The 18,547-nt window shown below is 34.2% G+C and overlaps 1 protein-coding gene across 1 annotated transcript in view; it reads left to right on the top strand.

The window, feature by feature from the left end:
* Window positions 1–18,547, top strand: part of LRRC7 (leucine rich repeat containing 7) — a 386,330-nt gene that overhangs the window by 103,589 nt on the left and 264,194 nt on the right. The window contains exon 5 of the mRNA XM_010848760.1: window positions 717–773. Within this exon, the coding sequence (XP_010847062.1) occupies window positions 717–773 (57 nt within the window). The remainder of the gene's footprint in view (window positions 1–716; window positions 774–18,547) is intronic.

The raw sequence follows: 18,547 nt of genomic DNA, 5'->3' as shown, positions 1-18,547 counted from the left end.
GATGACTTTGGTGCAGAGTTCCAAATCTGTGGCCTTGGTAACAAGACTTTACAACTATGACCTTGGTATAGGGCTCCACAGGAGTAACACTCACTGAAACTTACGGTGTGCCACGTATTATGTTTTACATGTATGATGACATCATTTAACATTCAAAACCATATACATTTTGTACTATTAGTACATACTCATTACAGATGAAGAAACTGGAGTTAGGATGGGTTGATTAATTTGCCCAGTGTCATAGGGATAGAATATAGAGAGTCTGGATTTCACCCAGATATATCTGACCACAAAGTTCAAGCTTTTAACCATTATGCTTTATCATTTGCTTTAAAAATTCATTTGTCATCTCTTGAGGGAAATTGTTACCATGTTTCAGTGAACTCAGTACTTAGTATTTAGTAAATATTCAATAATTTGAATGCATATGATTAAACAACAGTGAATGTATTTTTATAAAACAGAAAATTTAGATAACTAAGGTTATATCTTTGAAAGATTTTAGGAAAGTTTAGGAAAGTGGTATTTATCATTCTCCAATATTGATGCAACCTTACTCATAATCAATTTGCATAATTCTTAAAGATCTATAACCACGGTTTTTAATGTTTGGACATAGTTATTTGGTTAACACAGTAACAATTTGGTTTATCATAAAAATATTGTTTTATAGAGAAATATCAAGAAACAAATTTTTTAATTCATTTCTACAGACTTGCCAAATTGAGGATATTGGAGTTAAGAGAAAATCACTTGAAAACTCTACCAAAGTAAGTGACTGAGTATTTTGAAATTTTTAATGGTGATTTTTCACTAGTAGGAAGCAAAAGGACTGTTTTTATTTTAGCTATGTTTTGTCATTATGATTGAGTTAATTTTTCTACAATATTTTTCTAGGGGCTGAAAAGTACAGTATACTACAAGAGATTTATATTAAGTAAGAATGTATCCTGCCTTATAAAATTGTATAATTACAAGTAAAAATGGGAAGAATCCATTTAAGATTCTTGTCATAGCTGAACATACATGCCAGGAAGTTACTGCCCTGAAACCTATGAAACTGACATTTCTATGACCCTCAAACAATCACCAGTTTCAAGTGCTCAACTTTTAAAGCTAATTTATGGATTGTGATAGTTTTCAAATAAAAAATATACAGATATTTCATAAAAATGATTAAAGTTTTTCTAGAGATCCTGTAATGACTTGGCAGAAAATATGTATTTATACATTCTTCAAACTGTACCTGTATATAATAACCTATGTAAAATATGGCTTACATAAGAACACAGAATAGTTTTGTATAAAACTATCACCAAAATTTTATACAATGTTTAGTTTAATAGAATTGTTTGTTCCAACTGTTTTGCCTTATTTATATCTAATAATAGAATGTGTGCTATATAGAAAAAATATTTTTGAAAGTCAAAATTTATTTAAAGTGGGGATTATTTTTACTCAGATAAATTATTATTATTTGTATGTGTTACAGTTAAAATATTGAAAGTACTATCTTGCTGTTTTAACCCTCCTGCAGTATTGCAGAAAAACATTGAGTACAGTGATTAATTCTTCAAGCATATCAGCAGGATTTAGTGACATTTCATCTGCTGAACCAAAACTTAATTTTATTTTCCTCTTTTTATATTCTTTCTCTATGCAAACTACACTGAATTTCATTGACTTTTTTTCACACAATATAGCAATAAAATACTCTTAAATACATTTTGATACATAAATATGTATGAAAATTCTATCAGTACAATATAAAACTTCCAATAATTATATGAATTTCATTTAAATATATATAGAGAGATTAAACATCAATTCATTCCTTCATAAGTGGTAGACAAGGGGAGAACATGAAAAGTAGGAGATGTCTCTGTATCTAGACACCCTGCCTTTTTGAGTGGTTTTTCGCTAAGCCAAAGCATTATACATAGGTTTAATGGAAGGCACCTCTTCCATGTTGGGGGCACAAACAGAAATGTGAATATGATTGAGTGTTACTTATTCAGCATTAATCTACTGAAAATTCATTTCTATCCCCCATGTTTTCAATGTCTACATTTAAAGTAGAGTGGAAACAAGCTAAGTACAAGCTAAACTATGGTGAAACAGCAGTTGTCTCCTTCCTCTAAATATAAACATTTGAGTTAAGGAGAAAATATTGATGGTGTAGAAAAGACTCCTTTCCCTTCTGCTCTTAAATAAAAATTTTGACATAAAATAATAAATAAATCTGACACAGGTTTTCAAATATGCGTTTTTAAATATATATTTTAAATATAAATTAAAGCTTGACCATAGATTGTTAATACAGTCTTTATATGAGATAGGTGAGTGGACATTTCAGAGTAGTGAATAACAATGCTCATAATTGGTACATGGGTATTCTGTAGATTGTGAGACTGAGTATCAGTTATCAAACAAAATTCAAGCAAGTAGAATAATAGGCATTTAACTTTGTCATTGAAAAAGTGTAAAGATATGTAGAAATGAAACGATGTCTTCTTGGTGGACTGTTAACATTTGTACCATTAGTATAGCTGTTACAGTTTTTACATTTTAAAAATCTTCAGTTATTTTCAATCTAGTGTGCTTAATTTTTACTTTATAGACAAAAATAAAAAGAACCAAGGACATGCATAATATATGGAGAACTTTATCTTATTTTGATGTCTACAAAAATTAAGAGTTGCAAAAAGTTCTGTCTTGAAAAAAAGTTAACTGTGCTTTCAGTATTCCTTATCCATAGTGCTTTCTGATCACCAGTCTAGACCTCTAATGCGGAGATACGTGAGAGCTTTCTATTTCCTTTATTTTGCACTTCCAATGAAAAATAAAGGAAGAAAGTTAGTTTTAGGAAGAAAGTTAATTTTTAAATAATTACTGCAAGAACAGATAACTCATGACTTCTTCATGGACACAAACATGATGTTAGGTCTTTAGCAGATCCTCAGTGACTTTTTCTTCTTTTTTGTCTTAAAGTCCACATGCCTAACAAGGTATAAAAAATGTAAAAATGTAGAGAATTAAAATATGACTTAAAGTAAACTGATAGAGACATCTTGATATGTGCAGATTCTAGAACAAATTCTATTATCAATTAGAATTTAGCATTATAAAATTTTCCACACTGTTCCTTTACAATCACCCTTCTAGATATATCAATGAATGAGAAAATTAAATTCCTCAGGTACACATTTGCTGAAAAATCATTGACACAATCACTGTTGAGTATGTGTAATAATTGAGGACATTGAACATCTGGAAAAAACTTGATAACCATAAAGAAAAAAACTTTAAATTCTATGATAAAATTTTTCCTCATAGCAGAATTATCCTCTTAATTATAATTTTGAAGAGTAGTCCAAAAATGAGTACGTTCCCATTTTGGAGCTTTTGCACTAGCTATTTTCTTTGGAATTCTTTTACCTCAAATCTTTGCAGGTTAGATCTTCCTTAGGATTCCTATCTTTCTTCAAATGGTGCCTCCTCAGAGGCTTTCCCTGATCACATCATATGATGTTGCTCCCTCATTGCCTTTATATCATCTCACTATTACATTTGATTTTCTCACTTATGGCTCTCTGAATTGTATTGACTCTGTTTGCTTGGAAATGAACTCCTCAGGAGAACATTAAGAAAAAGGTTTTTTTCTGTTTTGTCACTGCTGAATCTCCAGTGCCCAAAACAATGCCCAGTGCATAGGGAGCACTTAATGAATAAACAAGAAAGCTGATATATAGATTCACAGAAAGAAATATCTGTCATATGACCTGACATTTTGTGTCACTTGTATTTTTTCCCATAGAAAATTATATGGGATACCAAATATTAAAATGAGTCTTTGATGAGCATCAAGAAAGCAAAAAAGGATAAATGGTTAGTGAGTTCTCAATGGCTGATAGGTGAGCCTTGAATTTTAAACCTACACACACACACACACACACACACACACTACTTTAGGTGGTTTCAAGTTACATATAACAGGCAAGGCATGACAAGGGAAGAAAATAATTTCAAATTAAGGCATTGATATTTATAACAACTAAAGAATGTCCAAAAGTAGTATAACTTATTTTTTTATTTTGTCATTAAAAAGTGATACATTTAGCTAAGAAACATCTGTCAAGATAAAAACAAGAAATAAGACAATTCTTTTAAATGAAATTTAGGAACCATTTCCATGAAAGTAATTTAACAGCATACAAATGGTCCTTAATAATGGTGAGTTTTATCTTTAAACAAAAATTTTCCATTTTATGAGAATTTTTCTAAAACCTTAAAGTTAAAATATGGCCTGTCCATTGATAATTTATTATGACTATGACTGTTTCAGCTTGAGCTAAAATATGATGTTGTATAAATGTGTCTGTGATAATGACAAAAATATGAAATAGTTTGAAGAAAAGGAAACACAATTTAAGCCAATATTCATTTTATTTTTGCCCTGCCACTTGAGTACACAAGGCATAAAGTGTGATTCCTTGTCTGTGGTCATAATACAGCAACTAAGTGAGGAATATTTCAAACATGTTCCAGTAGAATTTCTGGGGCAATATCAATAAATAAGTAAACCCTGGCAAACAAATCCAGAAAAGGAAAAATGAATGAATTGGGTGGATAAGAATCTGTAAGAGTTTTGGAGGAAGGGATTCAGGTTAGGGAAATGATGTCTGAACATCATAGGGACAACTTTTAGACCCTAGACTCCTCTGTGAAGCTGACAAAAGCAATGGGATCCAGACACGTATTAATTGTGTAAGCCAAATTGTCTCTATTTTCAATATATTCATGGCCCATTGTGAGTTTTCACAGTTTTTATTTTTGCCTAGAAGCACATTATTTGGCACTTGTATAAAATAAGCCATACCAAAATACCTATTATACTATGACAGAACACCAAAAAGGGGGCCCTCTCAATTTTAAAGGATCAAATTTGTTGAATGGATTATTTTAATTGTGTAACTTCTCTAGTATAGTCACTCAAAAGATAATATTTTGCTGAGCAAATTTTCCTTGGAGTTGTTAAAATAATCATTCTATTTCACTATCATCTGTGACAGTTTTTGGACTCTCCGTAGAAAAAACTCGTTAGGGAAAAATTGAAAAGAAAACTTTGCCTGGTACAAGCATGAATGCTGCTTTGAAACTACTAGGATATATATGCTTGAAAACTAATAAATGATGCATCTATTATTTACATGACTTTATTCCTTGAGCACCATTGCTTTTATTAAGAATTTCCTCCACCTAAAAACAAAACAAAACAAAAAAAGATTCAGAAACTTTATTGTGAATGCCTAAAAACACACACATATTCACAGAAGGTGCAGAAACAGTGTACCTTATCTGGAAATACTCTAAGAAAAATTATAAATTGAATTATAAATTGAAACAAGACACTAGATCATGAAAGTGGAGATAAGACTGAGAGAATGTTTCAGATTGATGAGTAAAGAGACATTATAACTAAAAGCGGTGACTCTGAATTGATGCCTTTGCTATTAAAAACAAAACAACACTATTGGGACTTGGCAAAACAAGGGCAAAACTTGCATGGGGTCTGAGAATTAAATAGTAACAATGTATCAGTGTTAATTTCCTGATTCCAAGTATTGTGTTTTGGTTTGTTAGGAAATTTATAATTCTAATTTATAGGAAATACATACCAAAGTATTGGGAAATGATGGTGCACCAGGTCTGAATTTACTATCAAGTAGTTCAGAAAAGTTATTTGTATGATACTTTGAATTTTTTTGTAAGTTTTTGTATTGTTTCAACATAAAAAAATCATTTTAAGAAACTATTTTCAAGGAAGCTCTTTAAAAATTAAAAAAGTCACTATCAACACAGACAATTATCACTTTCCTATCTGAAATATTTGCAGTTATAGTGTGCAAGGGAAGAGTATGTATTTATATACTAAAATGCGTAGCTATTCATAAAAGTAAGAATTTCAGTGATAAAGATTTTACATATATGAATATATATATGCTTTTTCCTAACCTGAATGGCAATAAACACTCCATAATTTTCACTCAAATTTCTATTTATTTGCAAATTACATTTTTAATTTTCATATAAATTTGTTTATTCTTTTAAAATAAGATTACTCTTTAGTCAGAGTTACAAAAATGTAATGTATTTGACATGTTTTCTTTTTAAAAGCTTTTCTTCCTTTATTATTCATTTCCTACCAGTTATCATTGTCAGCATAATGAAGAAAAGTCCATAAAATAATATGTATTCTGAACTGAACAGGTGTGACTAAATTATATTCTAGTCTTATTTCAGTGTCCTATTAATGAATTTATCTCATTTGGCTTTACTGTACTAGTTGCTACAATGAAATACATCAATAGGTTCCTTGGGGCTATTGTAACAAAAAAATTTTATATTGAGGCACAGCTTACAGAATAGCTTTTTGATGTTTCTATTAACTGGTTTTGTGACAATAATACATAATTGGATACAATGTGTTTTTATAATTGTATTGCTTATACTTTTACCAATTAGTATCAATTTATAAGGCTTGATGTTTTGTTAAACCCATGGTACCATCCCATTCTGGGTTATTTTTATCAAAAGTGACAATGTAACAAGGGCCTAATCAAGGATAACCATGCTAATCCCCTCAGGTTTGAGTATTGCACTTAGAATTAGGACTTTTTTTACTTCTTATCACATGGTCTTATATTTTAAATTCAACTGAAATAAGTGATAATTATGACATTTAAGATTTTAAAAACATTCTATAAATTATAATGCATCCTAACAATCTAATTATTTTAGATTCCCTTTGAAAATATCAAACATACGCTTTCCAATGGGCTTCCCTCCAGTGGGCTCAGCAGTAAGAATCTGCCTACCATGCAGGAGCCTCAGGAAACGTGGTTTCTATCCCTAGGTTGGGAAGATCCCCTGGAGGAGGGCATGGCAACCCACTCCAGTATTCTTGTCTGGAGAATCCCATGAGCAGAGGAGCCTGGCAGGCTGCAGTCCATAGGGTCTCAAAGAGACACACACACCTGAAGCGACAGCACTGGCAGGGCACAGCACACTTTCCGACAATTCACAAGAGTGTGAGCTCTCTGTCTTGTGAGCTAATTATGTTTCTTTTTAGCCTTATATTTTCAACATAATATTAAGACTGAGAGTATTATGGTTAGGAAATGTTGTGTCAAGTCCAGCGAGGAGCTAGCGGGAGGGCACAAAAGCCGCATAAAACCATGGGATCAAATTGCTGTTTTCAGAGTACTTCAAATCAATAGCCACTCTGATCCCTGATGATTAAATTTACTAAAAGATTGAAAACTGCCTGATATATTAGCAAGGTTAAAAGTGCTATGACTTCAGTTTCATAAGATCTCCACTTAGACTCTCATGGAACAATTAGCCTGTACCTTGTTTTATTTTACCTGAGAAGAGCCAGAATGTACTTAAATGAGGATTTGCTTGGCAGGCAAACTTGGATTTGTATTCAGGCCCTTGCTTCTTGTTTATGAATTATTTAACTTCTCTGAACTTCAGTGTCATTATTTTAAAAAAATATTGGGTGGTCGTTGCCTTCTTTAAACTGTGAAACATTCTTTGGGTAATTGTTGATGAAAATGAGTCTTGTGATCATTTAGAACCAGAAAACTGTTTAAGCAAAAGTAGTATACTATGGTACTTAGACAACTTAAGAGGGTTCGAGAAAAGATTGGAATGAATTAAATATTTTTTCTTTTTATCTCAAAAAAATATCTTTATTAGAAAGGAAACAGAAGGTTTTTTTGTATTTTCTATAATATTGAAATCTTTAAAATAGCGTTTAATGCTAATATGTCTTTTGTATTTTTCAAATAGTACTGTAACAAGAATTTGTATGAATGATTGTCTCTCAGTCTCAGTAAAGTATATAAAAAGTTTAAATATCTACCAATCAATTCTTAATGACTATTTTCTAAGATTTGTAGTTTCTTTGGGTGAAATGGACTCAGATAATAAGACATGATAAAAAATAAATAAAAACTCTTCCTTGTTCTTGTTCAGTTGCTCAGTCATGTCCAACTCTTTGTGGCCCCATGGACTGCAGCATGCCAGGCCTCCCTGTCCTTCACCATCTCCTGTATTTTGCTCAAACTCATGTCCATTGAGTCAGTAATGCCATCCAACTGTCTTGCCCTCTGTCGTCCCCTTCTTCTCCTGCCTTCTATCTTAGAACCAAAAGGAACATACCCACCATTTGCAGATTTGCAAATTCAGACAATTTAATGTGGATGATTGCTCTCCCCTTTATGAAAAAATGTAGTGTTTTTATTAAAGATATATTCTGAACTTTACATTAGTATTGATCTTGGTCTCAGAGCCTTGGCCCAGAAAAATATACAAAGACACAAAGGACTTAGCTAACAGATTTACTCCTGCGGTTTCAGATATGGTGCATTGCAAACATCTATCTGATTTCCAATTCCGTTTTCCAATAGCTAGATCTCAGATGGAATGTTCACCACATATCAAAATTGAAATCACCTTCATACCTCTTTGCTCACCACTCCAAGCAAAACCAAAACAAAGAGAAATTCCAGGCATCTTATTATATACTCTTTAGTGACAGTACCATCCACCTAATTACAGAAATTAGAAATCTCAATACTATTTTCCTCTCCTACTACCCACAAATCCACTTATGTCCATCAGCTTATATCACTCTTCTCTTTCTTCTGTCATTGCCCTACTTATGATCTTTAATATTACTTGTCTTAACCACCAAAAACTCCTTCTTCATCCTGGTTCTTCCACTGGAATCCATCTCCTTATTATTGTCAGAGCTTCTTACTAAAATACACCATGACATATGTCAATATAAAAGCTCATGGTGACTACCAACAGCTTACAGAAGACAGACATGTCCAGACCCTACATAACTGGGAGCCAACATTTCCAGTGTCATCATCTTTCAATATTCACTGTCCCACAGGGAATCTCAGATGAAAAGTTTACAATGCACCTTTGTATCTCCAAGCATCTTTCTTGGAATCTTCCCTTTTTCTCTCTGAAAAACTCCAAATCATCCCTTAATTTTCCCATCACTTGTCCTGTGAAATTAGCCATGAATTCTGCATTCATACTGGTAGCTTAAAAAATCTGCTAGAGTTTTTTCAAGGCTGTTTTCACAGGAATTTTGATCTGATTATAGTCTGATTCAGAATTCTAATAAGCTTCATTTTGTGGGAAACTTTTTGTCATCTTAAATATGTTATTTGAAGCCCCAACTCTACAGTCCAACTCTCAAGGAAGCAACTGCTGAGCAGTATGCTTTTTCCTTTCCAGTTACTAACTTTGGGATGACAGTCTCAGCAACAGTGGGCATGCAAGAGGAATTGGTAAAATGATTTTCACTAAGGTCCTCCTCTGGTTTTTTGGAAAGTGCAGGGGGCGGGTGGGGGAAAGAAACTGATTGCTGGGAAATATGCTTTATTCCAGCATTTAAAAAGATTTCCATCCCACCCGTGTTTTGATTTTCACTTTTAAGAAGAACTCATGATGAGTAAACAACAAACTATTACTGATAATTGGCTCAGTGGGACACATGAAAACAAGTGAAATATATCTAACTTCCAGAGATTTCCTGCTTTCTTCATGTCTCCACTTTTCTCTCTACTCAGGTCGGGGTTAATTCAGGTCTTTCAATATGCAAAATACATCCTAAAAAAACTTGATGCTCTGCTGAACGGACGCAAGGGAAATATTTCTAAATTGCTATAGTTTTCCACAGTTTCTGTGACATTTAAGATCAGTGCCTGAGCAATATTAAAAGTAAAAATTCACAGAAGATATTAACTCCCTGACATTAATTTCCTTGGATGTGTAGTTTATACTGCCTTTTAGTAACACAAGATTTTATTTGCCCTTTTATGGCTTTTAAAAATCGTGAATTCTTCCTTGCAAAACTTTCTATTTCATTACGTTTAGTTTTACATTTATGCTCAAAATGATACTAAACTTTTACCTAGCTACATTGTGTTTCTATTCATTTTCTTTTGTAGTTAAATTTATTTCAGTATATTGAAAGGACTTCTGTTAACCTGTAGTACAACATAACACAGTAACTTTTCTAGTTATAAAGTAAATACTGTATAATTTTATAAGTAAGATTAAAAATAAAATTAATCAGATTAAAGCACTATGATTCTTACCAAGCCCTAGATGTTCATTTACTATTGTTCTAAAACAATGGGGTAGAAAATGCACCAAATGGAGTGGTTAAAAAGTAAGAATAACACATTCTCTATTAAGACATGTTCAGTTGAAACTTAGATAAATAAATTATGTGATTTAATTACATTAAAGCTATTGACTCTTCTGATTTAGTAAAACATTTATAAATTAAACAGTTTTCTGGAGGCAAAAGCTTTATTTTGATTAAATATTTCATGAAATTTTCAAACGCAAAAACATTGCTTATACTAAATAGACTCTTAAAGGCATCTCTTTAAATATTAAATCCAACTTAGTAGAAATAATTTTAAAATATACTTACATACCTTAGTTTTATAAAAGAAAGATCTCGTAACTACGGACTTTAAGAGAGAATATAGTTTTAAATATTTGACTTTTCATTGATTTTACAATAACATCCAAACCACTAAACACAGAATTCAAGACCATTCATAGTCTGACTCCCTAAGTTCTCTCCAGTTACTCCCCTAAATATAACATGCAAGTGTGTGCCTCTGTACGTTTGGCAATAAATTCTCAGTTCATATAATGAATAAGTCAGTTTAAAAATAACTTTTAGTATATACCTAGCACGTGTCAAACACTATTCTGCATGTTAGAAGATATGACAATATGACAATGAACTATAAAGATGGATTCTCTTTTATTCAAAAACTATGACTATTCAAGTGTAGTTGAGGGAGACAGACAACAAACACATAAATAAATAAGTGAATGAGACAAGTAACTGCTATAAAGAAAACAGGATGACATTATAGAAAGTCATTGAGTTTGGAGTAGTTGTTTAATTGGTTAATGGTTTTCTGGATTTTTAAAATTCTTTTTTGGCCAGCCTGGTCAGAAAAGACCTTTGTGAAAACATGGCCTTTGCATGATTTAAATGATGAGAGTAATACAAAGTTCTAGAGGAACAGCAAAAACAAGAAGGAACAGCAGCAGTGTAAACATTTGTGATGGGAGCAAAGCCTGACATGTCAGGAGCAAAAAGGCCAGTGTAGCCAGAACATAGTGAACACTAAGTGGAGAGGCAGGTTGGGCAAAATGCTGAAGTGTCTTGTGAGCCATGTTTGGAAATTAGGATGTAGTCTAGCTATAATGAAAGCCATTTGAAGATTTGGGCAAGGATGATGTGTGACTCCATCAAAGCTTTACAAAGATCTGTCTGGCCACTTCACAGTGAAGGGGTTCTAGTGGACAGAACTGAAAGGACATCAATTAGGAGGTGACTGTGATAATGCAGATAAGAAATTATGGTAGCTCTGTCTAGGATAGTACTCTGGAGATGGTTAAGTGGTCAGATTTGCGATCCATTTGGAGGTGGAACCTTGCTGATGAAAAGAATTTGTGGTGAGAGGAGTAGATAAGGATATAAGAAGAAATTAAAGAGAATTTCCAAAGATTACATTTGACTAACAAGATGGCTGGTAGCATAATTTCCTCATATGGAAAAAATCTGAAGAACAGATGCAGGAATTATAAGTTTGATCTTAGCAATGAACAGTTGGAGATGCCTATTAGATAATGAAGTGTAGGCATTTGAATAAATGATATGCTCAGGAATATAGAGATATAAATATGAGTTATCACTCTATAGATGATATTTAAAAATAAGCGATTGGTCGAGGTAACCAATTGAGAGTATACATAGAGAAGAGATGAGAACCCAGAGTTAAGTCTAGGACACTTTAATATTTATAGTTTAAGTATGGAAAAGAGGATCCCACAGAAGATCCTCAGGATGAATAACCAGAGTTAAGAAGGAACCAATTGCAGGAAGAATAAAAGAGGAAGGGAGGCGTCAATTGTATCAAACGCTAGTTGGAGGTCAAGTATGATGGGAACAGAAAACTGAGCAAGATCTAGGGCATTCATGGGAGTTTGATAAGGGCTATTTTAGTAATGCATTATCTGTTGTCTCATCGGAGTGGTTGAGGAAAGAGCAGAGATTAGCAAAAGAGGAGAACAAGTACAGAGGGTTCCTTCAAGGAGTTTAGGTGCAGAATGAACAGCAAAAAGGTAGCAGTAACTGCATGGGGGTATGGTGTTAGGAAAGCTGGGATGACCCAGAGGGATGGGATGGAGAGGGAAGTGGGAAGGAGGCTCAGGATGGGGAACACATGTACACTCATGGCGGATTCAAGTCAATGTATGGCAAAACCAATACAATATTGTAAAGTAAAATAAATTAATTAATTAAAAATTTAAAAAAAGATTTTGTTAAGAAGAATAATGTTAAAGCATGTTTACAAGTTGATAGAAATGATGTAATAGAAACAAAAGAATTAATGATGCAGAAGAGAAGGAAAATACTTACAAGAGGACATGAGGCAATGGGATGCAGAGCACAAGTGGAGGAAGTGGCTGTAGAAATACAAGGATGCTTCTCACATTTTCAACTAACTGCTTTAATTTTCTCTATGAGGCATGAAGAGTCATCACCTGAGAGAGAGTACAGGATAATGGAGATTTGAGGAGATCAGAGAAAGTGTGAGAGAGAAATAAGTCCTCTTAGAAAATGGGAAAGTGAATACACTAGGTCAGCGTCATAGAATCCTCTGGCAGTGTTGACTCCCCATTTGAAATTTAAAGTTATACATGTGAAAGAAATCCATTCAGCAAAGTTGAGCAGACTTCAGAAAGTCAGTTGCAAAGGCTTAAGAGACAGCTGGCTGGGTTTGGCCAGGCACACCAGATGGAGGAGGAGAGGGGCAAGGGCATTTAGGATGTTGACAGAAGAGTGGCTGGGATCTGGGGCTACAGAATCCAAAATGGGAGATGGAAGTAACTGAGGATGTGAAAGGGTCAGGAAGAAATGCTTTATTTGACCTTCTCTCTTTTTTGATATACTATGAATCTTTAAAGTACAGACCAAATGCCACTTCTCTATAAAGTGTTTCCTGCTCGGCAGATACAAGTAATTATTCCTTCCACTTTGCTACCACAGCGTTTTGTACATTCCTCTATGATAGCCTTTATCACATTATATTGGATCTGTTGCCTATCAGTATATCCCCAAAAAGACTGTAAATTTTTAAAGGAAAGAATTATATCTTAGTGATTAATCTTTTTATTGGCAACAAAATGAGATATAAGGAAGGACTTCAAAAAACATTTGATGAATGAATGCAGGCAGTGTAGTGCAGAACGAAGTTTTTCCTTTCCTTAAACATTGCCAAGTATTTGGTGGGCACCTGGTGAAAACCTGATTAATTGAAAGAACCAGAATTGAATAGGAAGTTAAACTATGTGTTATTTTCTCATTAAATATTTTGTCCACTGCAGCTGGCTCTTGATTATTGAAAATTAACTCAGGTATAAGGCACATTGTATTTCTTTATTTTAATTTCCCTTGCATACATGGTAGTCATCCCACTGATCCTTAGCTTTGAAGAGAGTACATTACAGATATAAAGTTGGTGTTGCTGTATTTTGGTTTTAAAAAAAAATTAGTAACATGGTTGCTAAGGAGGGGACAGGGAAGGGATAGAGGGAGAGTTTGGAGTTTTTGCTATTGTTGTTCAATTGTTCAGTCATGTCCAACTCTTTGTGACCCCATGGACTGCAGCATGATTGGTTTCCCTGTCCCTCAATATCTCCCTGAGTTTGCTCAAACTCATGTCCATTGGGGCTTCCCTGGTGGCTCAGCTGGTAAAGAATCAGCCTGAAATGTGGTAAACCTGAGTTCAATCCCTGGGTTGGAGAGATACCCTGGGGATGGAAATAACAACCCACTCCAGTATTCTGGTCAGGAGAATTCCATGGACTGTATAGTCCATGGGGTTGCAAAGGGTCAAAACAATGAAACAACTTTCATTTCACTTCATGTCCATTGAGTCAGTGATGCCTTTCAACCATCTAATCCTTTGTTGCCTCCTTCTTCTCCTGCCCTCAATCTTTCTCAGCATCAGGGTTTTTTCCAATGAGTTGGCTCTTCGCATCAGATGGCCCAAGTATTAGAGCTTCAGCTTCAGCATCAGTCCTTTCAATGAATATTCAGAGTTGATTTCCTTTAGGATTCACTGATTTGATCTCTTTGCAGTCCAAGGGACTCAAGAGTCTTCTCCAACACCACAATTCACAAGCATCAATTCTTTGGTGCTCACCCTCCTTTATGATTCAACTCTCACGTCCGTACATGGCTACTGGAAATACCATAGCTTTGACTATATGGACCTTTGTCAGCAAAATGTCTCTGCGTTTTAATATGCTATCTAGGATTGGACTGCAAGGAGATCCAACCAGTCCATTCTAAAGGAGATCAGTCCTGTGTGTTCTTTGGAAGGAATGATGCTAAAGCTGAAACTCCAGTACTTTGGCCACCTCATGCGAAGAGTTGACTCATTGGAAAAGACTCTAATGCTGGGAGGGATTGGAGGCAGGAGGAGAAGGGGACGACAGAGGATGAGATGGCTGGATGGCATCACCGACTCGATGGACATGAGTTTGAGTGAACTCCAGGAGTTGGTGATGGACAGGGAGGCCTGGCGTGCTGCGATTCATGGGGTTGCAGAGTCGGACACAACTGAGAGACTGAACTGAACTGAACTGAACTGAAGGTTTGTCATAGGTTTTCTTCCAAGAAGCAAGCATCTTTTAATTTCATGGTTGCAGTCACCATCTGCAGTGATTTTGGAGTCCAAGAAAAACATCTGTCGCTGTTTCCACTGTTTCCCCATCTATTTGCCAAAAAGTGATGGGACCAGTTGCTATGATCTTCATTTTTTGAACATTTAGTTTGAATCCAGCTTTTTCACTATCCTTTTTCACCTTCATCAAGAGGCTCTTTAGTTCCTCTTCACTTTCTGCCATAAAGGTGGTGTCATCTGCATATGTGAGATGATTGATATTTCTCCCTGCAATCTTGATTCCAGCCTGTGCTTCATCTGGCCCTGCATTTCACATGATGTACTCTGCATATAAGTTAAATAAGCAGGGTGACAATATATAGCTCTGACATACTCCTTTCCCTATTTGGAACGAGTCTGTTGTTCCATGTCCAATTCTAACTGTTGCTTCTTGACTTGCTTACAGGTTTCTCAGGAAGCAGGTAGGATTTGGAGTTAGCAGATGCAAATTAGTACATATAGAATGGATAAATAACAAGGTACTACTGTAGGATAGAGAACTATATTTGATATCTTGTGATAAACCATAATGGAAAAGATAATAAAAAAATGTATAGGGGGACTTCCCTGGCACTCCAGTTGTTAAGACTCTGCACTTCCACTGCAGGGGCACAGTTCAGGGATCTGGTCAGGGAACTAAGATCCTACATGCCATGCCAAAAAAAAGAATGTATAACTGAATCACTTTGGACTACAGGAGAACTTAACACAATATTGTAAATCAACTATATTTCATGTAAATCAACTAAAAAATTTTAACAATATAAAAATTTGGGTTAAACTGATACAATTAGTTATAACTTTATTTACTTTTTTGGACTAATCTATGTGTTAATATTTTAATTTAAAAATTCATCTCTGGATATATTCTTTGATTATGTTTCCTTGTAAGGAAATTTATTATAATAATTTTTATATGGAATAAATTTCCATAGCATTATGTAAAATGAAAATGTGTTCTAAAGAAAGAGATAACAAAGAAACAGTGTACTGTGAGACAATATGGCCTCTTCTAGATCACCAGATGTTGCTTGGGAGGCAAACCATTTAAAGCACTATGTATCAGAATATCCATAAAGCAATTATAATTTTCTGTAGACATATTTCACCAAAGTTTATAGAATGTATTAAATGCATTCTGCTTGGAAATATTTACAAAATCTTTAAATTATTCCTGATACCCATATGCAACTACTACATATCCCCTTGACATGAACAGTAAAACAAAGCAAAGAAAGAACACTTGATGATACACAGTGTGTTTCATTGTTGTAGTGAAGGAACCACTACTGAGTGATTTGTGACCTATCTTAAATTTTAAAATAAGCCACATATTAATGGAATTCTGCTCTACTTGAATTATCATTAAGAAATTTAACAACTTATATTTCTTCCTTTTGGATACAATTCATGACAGCTAATTTTTCATTTAAAAGTATTTGAGCCATCATAGGAGGAAGTATGTTGAAAGAATCCAATCCAAAATTAAGGCAAAACTGAAACTCAGCAAAGTGTGGGAGAAAGTAGAGGAGAAATATGAACTCAATTGATTTGGGCAATGGATAGCTGTTACCTTTTATAGTAACAGTGAGAAACATGAAATTCTTTCTTCAATTGTAACTCAGTAACTTACCCAATATTTTTTTCTATCAACTACAATGGGCTACCATTCAATATTGGTTCATGATTAAAATTTACTCCCTTATAAAATCCGGCAGACATTCCATTTATGAGGTTTTTGGATAGATGATACAAAATCCCATTTAACAAGCTGATAGTGTTTGCTATTCTTATTCTACCTGGAAAATAAGTATAAATAAGTAAATCTAGATTGTTTTTAAATTAAACTTTAAATGTAATTATAACAGGGATAACTGACTTCCTAAAAATTTCTTCTAAAAAAAGTACTTTTCTGTTTTCTCTATTTGCATTTTCTAACAAAATTCCATACTGATTTTCCCTCTGTTACTACTAAACAAGTAAAATTAAACAGGAATAGAGTTTTTGGTATATCATCAACTATTTTTTAATCATCGTACTTGGGGTGGCCTGATGCAAAGGAAATCCAGAAATCATTGTTAATCTCATACATAAAGAAGCTATTGCTTGAAAAGTATGTAATAAAAAACAAGTATTGCTTTGAAAAAAAAAAAAAAAACAGCTGTTAAATGTGCTATTCCAGCAGTTTAATAGTAAAATTCAAAAATCTTCCTTTAAAATCCAATTCAAATTTCCATAATATATCAATATGATTGTTTTGGAGTTCACAAAGTAAAATCTGAATATATTTTGTTAAGTCAACCTGTGATTCCCTGCCTACATCAGGAGCAGGAAACCATCATGGCCAAGAGAAGGGGGCTTGGACTTTAGAATAGACAAATATGAATTGAAATGTCTTTCACCCCTTAATACTGTGTGCCTTAGAGCAATTGATTTATCCTCCTTAAACTTATTTCCCATATGTATCATATATTTAGGCACTATAGAGTATGTGTATATATATATATATATGTGTGTGTGTGTGTGTGTGTGTGTGTATGTATGTATTATACCCAATAGTGTTTGCATGAAGCGGATGCATGGTAAATGGTTCTTAAGCTTGCAGAGGGAGGAAACAAAAAAGAAGCCAAGAGAAGCTTCTAGAGGGATTCAAATATGCAGTAGTCCTTGGTCAAGATAAAAAGAAATTCATAGGGAAGGGGGCTATACCCAAGTAGGCTACACAGTAATATTTTTCATACTAGAAGTACCATACGCTGAGTGTTCCCTTTTCTCTTTTTTCTTTCACCCTTTGAATTGAAAATTTTGAGAGGGCCCCTGGGTTCCAAGTTTACCAATTCTACTCTGGCTTTTTCCACTGTACCTCACACTGGCAATTATACAGCAGGGTCCAGGAAGCCAAAATACTGGTATTAGAATCACCCCTCTGGCCCACTAAACCTTGAGTCATAACATATTTGTACTAAATTGCCATAATGAAAGTGCCCATTTTGCATTTCCTGAGTGATCTGACCTCTGGTTCCTGAGAACTGTCCTCTTAGCTAGCCCTTTTACCTTATTTGGTGGCTCAAACTGTAACAAACAATTGGTGGCTCAGACTGTAAAGCGTCTGCCTACAATTCGGAGACCTGGGTTTGATCCCTGGGTTGGGAAGATCCACTGGAGAAGGAAATGCAACCCTCTCCAGTACTCTTGCCTGGAAAATCCCATGGACGAAGGATCCTGGTAGGCTATAGTCCATGGGTTCGCAAAGAGTCGGACATGACAGAGCGACTTCACTTAACTTACCTTATTTATCGTAGTAACCTCCTCAATGCCTAGCATCCTACGTTACACAAGTTAAACAATTATTATTCAATCACTGAAGAAATAAATATTTATTTTCAGAGAATGCATATTTATCTTGGAATCAGAAGACATAATCAGAAGGCAATACACCTATGTCTTCTGATTCCAAGATAAATATGCATTCTCTGAAAAAAAAATATTTATGATCCAACCAGTCCATCCTAAAGGAGATCAGTCCTGGGTGTTCTTTGGAAGGAATGATGCTAAAGCTGAAACTCCAGTACTTTGGCCACCTCATGCGAAGAGTTGACTCATTGGAAAAGACTCTGATGCTGGGAGGGATTGGGGGCAGGAGAAGAAGGGGACGACAGAGGATGAGATGACTGGATGGCATCATC

Source organism: Bison bison, unplaced genomic scaffold (assembly GCF_000754665.1).
Source record: "Bison bison bison isolate TAMUID 2011002044 unplaced genomic scaffold, Bison_UMD1.0 scf7180017864271, whole genome shotgun sequence".
In the NCBI taxonomy this organism is placed as follows: Eukaryota; Metazoa; Chordata; class Mammalia; order Artiodactyla; family Bovidae; genus Bison; species Bison bison.
This window is presented reverse-complemented; position numbering and strand designations above follow the sequence as displayed.